The sequence below is a fragment of the Miscanthus floridulus genome, chromosome 5 (assembly GCF_019320115.1).
Source record: "Miscanthus floridulus cultivar M001 chromosome 5, ASM1932011v1, whole genome shotgun sequence".
NCBI classification, from domain to species: domain Eukaryota; kingdom Viridiplantae; phylum Streptophyta; class Magnoliopsida; order Poales; family Poaceae; genus Miscanthus; species Miscanthus floridulus.
Genome location: NC_089584.1, coordinates 102,681,882 through 102,691,029, shown reverse-complemented (window position 1 = coordinate 102,691,029; position 9,148 = coordinate 102,681,882). Strand labels below are relative to the sequence as shown.

General features: G+C 45.9%; 1 protein-coding gene across 1 annotated transcript; it reads left to right on the top strand.

The window, feature by feature from the left end:
• The first annotated feature begins 5,295 nt into the window (after positions 1 to 5,295).
• On the top strand, positions 5,296 to 8,944 carry LOC136452820 (uncharacterized). The gene is made up of 10 exons (XM_066453410.1): positions 5,296 to 5,763; positions 5,976 to 6,070; positions 6,173 to 6,240; positions 6,347 to 6,390; positions 6,468 to 6,545; positions 6,649 to 6,802; positions 7,495 to 7,647; positions 7,733 to 7,843; positions 8,004 to 8,069; positions 8,151 to 8,944. Exons 1-10 carry the CDS (start codon positions 5,441 to 5,443, stop codon positions 8,322 to 8,324), a joined length of 1,266 nt encoding a protein of 421 aa, XP_066309507.1. The 5' UTR covers positions 5,296 to 5,440; the 3' UTR covers positions 8,325 to 8,944.
• The last annotated feature ends 204 nt before the right edge of the window (positions 8,945 to 9,148 follow it).

Genomic DNA, 9,148 nt, shown 5'->3' with positions numbered 1-9,148 from the left:
ATTGCGGAGATCGAGCTCTGATAAACCCTGAGAATACGTTGAAGTTTGTGTGTCTAAACAAGCATGAAGTAAGTACAAAGTGTATGTGTTGAAATGTTGAGCTATATATGTTCATGTACTAATGTCTACTTATTTAGGTGTTTTCAATGGCGAAGTGTCGTTTCAAGGAGTGGTTGTATGGTCCTAAGAATCAATGGTTGGAAGAACCGCGAAAGGTTAAGAAAAAGAAGAAAGAAAGGGTAATTTACAAAGCACCTCATGTCATGTGTGAATGTGGTGTTAAATCTAACTATGGTCTAGTCCCTTCAGAGCTTAGAATAGGCTATTATTGCGACCATATGGTTGAGTATGATGAGGTTGGTTATTTTTGTGGTAAACATGAAATCGTATTTTGTTTCTTTTGCTAAGACATATATGATAGAATTTATCGTTTAAACAGAGCACTAGGAAATGCAGGTGGGAATGTTATGATGGTCAAGCTAAGTTCTTGGATGAACTGAAGAAGAGGCAAGTAATTGCACAGAAGAGGAGATATACACCTGACTACATCAACCAATTCATTAAACATCATAAAGAAAAGATGCGTGAGTTTGCTAGACAGCGCGGTATATGTAACCCGATCGATGTTGGGCTTAACAAATGGGGATTGGAGAGGCGGATGACGTTAGAGGAGGAGAGGGCAAGGAATGAGGCAAGGGAGGAGACAAGAGTACAGATACAGGTCTTGAACGAGCATGTTGTTGCATTATGTGGCAGTGAGTGCTTGAAAAGCATTTTTTCGTTGCATGATTTTAAATGAAATATAATCGCGTTGCTAACTGATTGCATTTTATACATGAAGGGATTGGTTGCAATGAGGAACATGCCGCAGAGCTGGCTCGTGCAAGGTATGAGGAGAAGAAGTTATATGAGCATAGATCTCGAGTTGGTCGCACCGTTCAATCACCGATTGTGTTGTCTGATGAGTTGGTCGCACCGTTCAATCACCGGATCAAATCAAAGTTTCTAAGGTTTAATATGCCGATTCGTGAGGTAGGGTGAAGTGGGGAGAGAGAAAACCCGAGAGGAAGGAAAAAGAAGAGGAAGAACGCTTGGGCAGAAAGGTTGGCCGGGGTTAAATGGCAGGGAGCTCGACGTTAGTCACTCTGGCGCTGAGCTCGGCGTCAGAGTGACTGGCGCCGAGCTCACTGCCATATCATCTACCGTGCCCAGGAGCTCGCGCGCTAGAGACGCTGACGCCGAGACGTGTTAGCTCGGCGCCAGCACCAATGGCGCTGAGCTAATGTTCCATTTTCTAAATTCTTTCCGCCAGAGATCTATTTGTGAGAAACTTTTAAAAAAGGCTAAAATGTAAAAAATTCTCCCCTGCCGGCTGCCACTCGGACCGACATTTCAAAATAGCCTTTTTAATTTTCGTCGCGCGCGGCACGCCGGTGTATCTGACGCCAACGCCACAGCTGCGTCGTCGATCCGTTCATCTGGAGTCCGGACCCCTGCCCTGCCGCCTGCCGCCTACCACGGACCGATCGATATGCTCCTACTCACCGGCCCCGGTCTCACATGAGGTCTGAAAAGGGATCACATGGCGCTGCACTGGGCCGGCGCGACCACTGCCATGCACATCGAGATTTTTTTTAATTTTAACACTTTTTAAAAACTAATTCTAAATCTAACACTGTCGATTTTTTTAAACTAACACTTTTGGCCGCGCCTATTGCCCTGGCACGGCCAAATGCCTGTGTCGCGTCATGCATGATGGCGCGGCAACGAGCTGACGTGGCGGCGACCGGAATCGTTGACCGCTGACGTGGCAGGACCTGCTGCACCACCGATCTTGGCGCGACAGTGCCGCGCCCTGATCCGTGACGCGGCAGAGCCCATGACGCCTACTGTGAGATTGCAGGGCACCGCGCGGGCGATGGAGTGGGCACACCTACTGCAGGAGCTGACACCTTTCCGCGGCGTGCACAGTGCCGCACGCTAGACGTGAGCAGTAGCGCATGGGCTGAGCCAGGGCAACGTCGGCACGTGTCTCCTACACTGCATGCGGCACGCTGACGCCTGCGTGACTCCAGAAAGGGTCACGTCAGAAGGCAGTCCGTGGCACGGTCAGGCGCGTGCGATGGCATGGTCAGTGCTACAGTGCGCATAGAGGCGTGGGCGATGGAGTGGGCAGCGATGGGACGAGGCGGGACGACGTGCAGGGCTCAGGCACTTGAAAGAAATAAAAAACAGCAGCCCATCGTTTCATGCTTCACGCACTGTCAATCGTGCTCGTATCGTGCCTGTTTGATAGGAGTACTAGTAGGAGGAGTACATGTCAGGCTATTAGCTCAGCTGCTGCAGTCAGCGGGGCACATTTGTCAGCATAGTGGTAGGTGGCACCAACAGTTGTGCTTTTAAGCTGCAGTTCAGTGCGCAGGCATGCCTTCTCCCATGGCTGAGAAGAAATAAATGATAAGAGAACTACTCCGATACTTTTCTTTTATAAAATTAGGGGGTGTTTGGTTCTTTAGTCGCTCATAAAATTCATGTCACATTGAATGTTTAGATACTAATAAGAAGCATTAAATATAGATTAATTATAAACCCGATTAGGAGGCTAATTTCTGAGATGAATTTTTTAAGGCTAATTAATCTGTCGTTAGCATATGTTACTGTAGCACCATGTTGTCAAATCATGGGCTAATTAGGCTTAAAAGATTCGTCTCGCAAACTAGTCGTAAGTTGTACAATTAGTTTCGTAATTAGTCTATATTTAATACTCTATGCATGTGTTCAAACATTTGATGTGACAGGAATTTTAGAAGGTCCTGTAGAACCAAACAGGGCCTTATACACGCGATGCCGCAACAAATATTATGATTATATATAACACTTTGTCGGTCCTCGTATTTGTCGGGCCAGACTGACCCTTTCTTTCTCACCGTCGGCGCGGCACTTTTCTTTTATAAAATTATACACGTGATGTTGTATGGGCAAAAGACAAGTTGTTTGCGCTCGTAACTTTTCATGTGTTAATTTTACTTCTTTATCTCCACACGTATTTGTATTGCATCTCAAGTTTTGCATGTATACGTAGATGTTTGCATTCTCTACCCATTTGTATTTTTGTTGCAACTTTTTGTGTAACTATGTTAGGTGCTACATTATTTGGTGACACGGTAACACCGTAGGGGCCGGTAACGCATGATATGTTTTCGTATTCGTGCAGTGCAACGCATAGACCATTGCTCACCGTGTACTGAACAGTTGTTTTTTTACTGCTCACTGGTACTAGCAAGGAGCAGCAAGTAGGGAGGACGGTGGGATCAATCAACGATGGATCCCACTCTTGCCGTTCTGAGGTCTCAGTGTTCATTGTCCAGCTACACCGCAGCTAGGCTAGTGGCAGGACCGATGCATCGCAGTCAGTCAGCACTCGTACCAGGGGATTGCCTTCTGACGTGACCCTTTCTAGAGTCGCACAGGCGTCAGCGCGCCGCACGCGGTGCAGGAGACACGTACCGACGATGCCTGGGCTTAGCCCATATGCTACTGCTCACCTCTGGCGTTGGACGCGATGCTCTCTAAGGCGGCACTGTGCACGCTGCGGAAAGGTGTTAGCTCCTGCAGAGTAGGCGTGCCCACTCCATCGCCCGTGTGGTGCCCTGCAGTCTCACAGTGGGCGTTGTGGGCTCTACCGCGCCACCGATCTTAGCACGGCACTGCCGCGCCAAGATCCGTGGCGCGGCAGGCCCTGCCACGTCAGCGGTCAGCTATTTCAGTCGTCGCCACGTCAGCTCGTTGCCGCGCCACCATGCATGGTATGGCACAGGCATTTGGCCACACCAGGGCAATAGACGTGACCAAAAGTGTTAGTTTAAAAAAAACCGATAATGTTAAATTTAGAATTAGTTTTCAAAAAGTGTTAAAATTAAAAAAAAATCCACATCGATCGGCTGGCCTCCGAATCCCAATTATGCGATCCGCACGTACAACCGATCGGCGCTACATACATGCGTTATGCGTGCGCCCCCACTCAGACCACGTACTGCTCCATTATTCTGCCATCGAGCGCAGTAAACGATACCGTCCTCTTCGTGCCTGTCGTCGTCTCTCGCCTCATGGGCAATACTCCTGTACTTGAATAAAAAAGGGTAACACTCCTATCCTATACTTTAATTAGTTTGACAAACGAATACACAAATCACAAATGTATTTTTTGGATGCTGCATCAACGTTGCCGTCCTGCCGACGAACTAACGTACGGTAGCCCCACTCGCGCGCAGAGTGTCGTAAATGCCGGAACGGGGACACTTCTCTCCTTTTTTTTTTAAAAAAAAAAGTGGGACACTTCTTTTAACATATTTGTAAATGCAAGTTGAGTTTTGGTCTTAAGACTTTTGTGCATGCCCACAGCACCATGTCCCTACCTACTATATACATGTATATATTTTTAACTTTTTCCAAGCATTTTGAGCATTATGGATTTCACAGTTTGTAAAACACATTTTCGGTTTTGATATGACTTGTCCCAACCGTGATGTGCCGCAAGTTCTACCGCTCACTCTGTTTCAAACTACAATTCACTAAGTCATACTATATTTCTCTCACAACAAATCAGCTTCAGCTTATCAGCCATAGAACAGTGTTTCTCTCTCACAACAAATCAGCTTCAACTAGCTTATCAGCCACAGAAAACATTAGCCGGTTATGTATACTAAGTCAAACTTTTCCAATCTAGATAAGTTTATAGAAATATTTACTACACGTTAATGAAACATACAAATGTCTTGATACTATACTAATTTGAACTTGTAAATATTAATGTATTCTTCTATACACTTGGTTAAAGTCAAAGTAATCTAACTTAAAATAAATTGAAGTAAATTATAATTTGGATTGGAAAGAGTAGTATCATCGATGTGTGCTCTGTACTCTACATTGTTATTCGAACCTAAGGTACGACTCTTTAGTCAACCAAACCGACACATTGGCTGGTGGTAAAAAGTGTGTCCACATATAAAAAAGCGAAGACCCTGAGTCTACTGAACAGGCATCGGTCAAAGAAAGGCTCTCTCTCTCTCTCTCTAGTTTTAAAAAATGGCTCTCTAGCTAATCCCAAAGTTAACAAATCATTGGATGCATTCAGTGGTTTAGGTTTCGTTCCAAATGGACGATTTAATCATCAAATGACGACACAACCGCATTTGGCTCACCCTACACGTAAAGCGGGCCCGGCCTTGGAATCCATAAAGAACGCGCGCCCAGCCCATTTGGCTATTTCAGTCCATTTCCACCTCCCTCCCCAAGTCCCCATCCCCCTCCCCGTCACCACCGCCGCTTCCTTCCTTCCTTCCTTCGTCCGTACACCTCTCTCTCCCTCTTCCCCTCTTCGCCGCTCCTCCCGCACGCCATCCCCGGGACAAGGCGGCAGGCAAATAACCTCTCTCCGGCGATGAGGCCGATGGAGTCGACCTCCGGCGAGGACGCTCCGAAGCGCAACCCGCTCCCGGCCGCGCTCGTCTCCAACCTCCAGTCCGTGCTCGCCGCACGCCGCACGCCCGCGGCCGAGGTCAGCACCGCCGCCGCAGCCGGCGAGGCTGAGGCCTCGTCTCCGGAGGCGGAGGCTTCCGATGCCCCCGCGGGAGATGGTGCGCCGGCGAGGCCCATCGTGCTGCTGACCTGTGCCGGGGGGATCCGGTCGGCGGGTCTCGCAGCGCTCGTCGACGCCCTCGTTGCCGGCGGCCGCTGCGACGTCCACGTGTGTGCCCCCGAATCGTACGTGCTGCTATCCGAAAATCCAGGCGTCTTAATTTCCCCTTACATTGCTCTCATGATCGCAAAATATTGTTTGCTTCCATTGGATTTGTTGGGAGATTAAGTAGTCCCGATTTGGGACGCCCTGTTTGCTGCCATTACATAGTGATTTTGTTGCCATTTGCCTGTGATTGTGTAGCTGAACTGATATGCGACCCTTTGTTTATTTGAAGGGACAAGCCAGCCTGCGGCCACTCAATTACCATCCGTGAAACCATCACCGCGACATCCGTGGATTTCACAGGTGCTAAAGCTTTTGAGATATCAGGTGAGGGCCGTTCATTTAATTGTGCGCAATTTGGGTCACGCATTCCTGAGCCCGGTGATCCCAATATTTTATCTTTGCTGACTTTGATCGTTGCAAACTTAGGCACGCCGGTTGACTGTGTCTCACTGGCCTTATCTGGGAGGCTGTTTCCATGGTCGTCTCCTGCTTTGGTACCGTGCTTGTTTATTCTTTCGGAATTGGATTTCCAAATGTTACTATCATGATGGTAATTTGATTTGTGGTTTTAAAAATAACAACTTAAATTTGTTTATACAGGTGATCAGCGGTATCAACACAGGACCAAATTGTGGATATGAGATGTATGCTCTTATTTCAGAAATGGTTTATTTACTGTCCATTTTCTATTTTATTATTGATTCATTTTAGAACTCTATAGGTTCCACTCTTCTGCCATTGCTGCTGCAAGGGAGGCCTTAGCGTATGGGGTACCTTCAATTGCAATCTCATTGAATTGGTGAGATGCTCCCACCTGTATTGAATTTATATTTCAAATTTTCTACATGATTAATGTGGCTGGTCCATGATAATAACAATACGTGATGGGTATATGTGACTAGGAAGAAGGATGAAACCAAAGACAGTGACTTCAAGGATGCAGCTCAGGCCTGTTTACCATTGATAAATGCTGCCTTGGATGACATTGTGAAAGGAATTTTCCTCAGAGGATGCCTACTGAATATTGGAGTTCCAAGTGCACCATCTGCAAATAAGGTCATTTTCTCAATGATACTCTGAATCTTAAACTCCACTTTTGAGGGAATGGTTACACCAAAGCTCTAGGATTACGTGAACTCATTTGGTTATTGTACTTTGGCACTTAGTTAAAATCATATCTTGGGCCCACCATTGTGACCGGCTAGAGCAAGAAGTTGCAATTATAAGATCGGCTAAGCATCATATACTGCTTCAATTTCCTCACTATTACTTAGGACTTACCTCACTTGTTATATCGACTTAAAACATTATAATAATCATGTGGATCTATCTGACATCTTGGGTCTGAACTTCCTTGAGTACCATGTTGCCATGTATGCTGTAGCCTAGTGCGGCACTGTCTCAATTTGTGTCCCAGTGGGTTAATTGCTGCTTTCATCCATTATAAGTTCATAGCTTGACTTTGACTGCTGAGCTGTGACAGAATGCTAAGCCTGTAGGCATTACCTTAGTGGTTCATCCACAAGCGCACCAATATTCCTCAAGCTTTCTTCATAAGAATATGCTAATCATATGGTTTATTCAATTATCTGCAAAGCGTGTCAACCTTTTGCTAAGTAGAAGCCAATTATGATCTGTGGACATAATGATAATGGCGAAGCACATCACTTGAATTTATCTTGAGTTGATTTGCATTCTTCCCCTTTAAATCTAATTACTATTTAATTTTATATCTCTTCTGATGCCAGGGTTTCAAGTTGACCAAACAGAGTGGATACAGTCCTGCTCAAAGTTGGCAAGCTGTGTCAGCAAGCAGGCCCTCATCTGCTACTCACTTCATGGGCATGCATCAAAGCCTCGGTATTCAGCTGGCGCAGCTTGGGAAGGATGCATCTGCAGCAGTAAGATGATATCTCTTTATGGCACAGAAAATTTTTCATGTCCTGGCCAGCACATTATTGAACTGATTGTGGCCTTCATCTTTAGGGAGCTGCACGTAGAGCTAGTGCTCAACGAAAGACGGTCGAGGTTGAGTCTGTTGCAGCTGCTGGTAAACAAGAGATTCGAGAAGTAGTGAAGAAGTTATTCCGTGCTGAGGTGATTACACTTTCTAGTCAATTTGACATAGAAATTAATCACATTGTTGGTTGTTGTACAAACTGCTTCTTTGACTTGAGCTATTCTACTGTTATTTATATTTACGAGTCTAGAAGGCATACTGAGAACTGTTTTCTTCTCTTGTTACATCAAAATGCAGTTTGTCGAGAAGCGACATGAAGATTTAGATGAGGATGTCGATTTGAGAGCTTTGGAGAATGGATTTGTGAGCTCCCATCTCCCTCCCTCCCTCCCTCTCTCTCCTCTTTCAAATGGCCAAGTATTCACCCCACTTTACAACCTACAGATATCTGTCACCCCTCTGAATGTTCATGGGCAAGTGGAGCCTGAAATGGGACCCCCAGCTTCAGATTGGCTCTCAGCAGCTGTATCTCTAGACAAAGAAAAGGACGCTGCTCCAGCTGCAGCTGACCAACAAGATGTTGCAGCTGAGGAAAAGGAAGCTCCTTTAGCAGCCTAACACGCAGACATGTACACACTTCCGTAGGTGTCTTAGTTCTTGCGGTGACGACGATCTTTTCTCTCCTGTTTACCAGTTTGGTTTGTTTAGTATTTTGCCCTCAATATTTGTTTGGTGCAATGTCTATTTTTTGTTCATCTTCTCTGCCGATTACCAGCTTCCTTGGCCGTGCAAATGATTTGATGCAGGCGGCCCTACATTTTGGATGTAACGATGTAGGCTACGGCAACTACCAGATGAATACTTCCCAGCCCCCACTATTTTTTCAGTGTGGTTTGTTCTAGGAAGGTGTTGTATTCAGCATGGGATATGTGATTGATTTTGTCTTGCTCCAGTCTGAACTATGGCCACCAAATGTATTTTGACCGCTTGTAACCTGGAATGCAATTGCAGCCATTTAATTTTGACCGCTTGTAACCTGGAATGCAATTGCAGCCATTTAATGTGGTAGTGTCATCTTGACTTCTGTAATTTTTCTTTTGCTATCAGGTCGGGGTTTTTTATGCTTGTGTCTGGACATGCCTGAAATCACAAAATTTACCAGGCACAAGTTTTCGGGCCCATGTAAGCTCACTTCGTTTGTGACATTGCCTTGCCTGTACACCAAAACTATCCAGTTTTGTCACATTCGTAGTGACCAAAGAACCATCTTTCGTTGTCTGACATTAATTAACAAATAACAAGTCCAGCATCAGTGACAATATATGGGCAACAGATAAATGTGCAAAGGTTGCAGGATGACTTTTCCCCCCATTGAACTCAAAAATGGTGACACTGTGTGCACGAGCACCCTTTAGTTGATTTTGCACGTGCTGCAACGGCGA

What these genes read in the sequence shown, in the direction of transcription:
- LOC136452820 (XM_066453410.1), top strand. Translation starts at nt 5,441, where the DNA reads ATGAGGCCGATGGAGTCGACCTCCGGCGAGGACGCTCCGAAGCGCAAC. An exon ending in CATGGTCGTCTCCTGCTTTG is followed by an intron (nt 6,241 to 6,346) that starts GTACCGTGCTTG and finishes TTGTTTATACAG; the next exon opens with GTGATCAGCGGTATCAACAC. An exon ending in ATTGCAATCTCATTGAATTG is followed by an intron (nt 6,546 to 6,648) that starts GTGAGATGCTCC and finishes ATATGTGACTAG; the next exon opens with GAAGAAGGATGAAACCAAAG.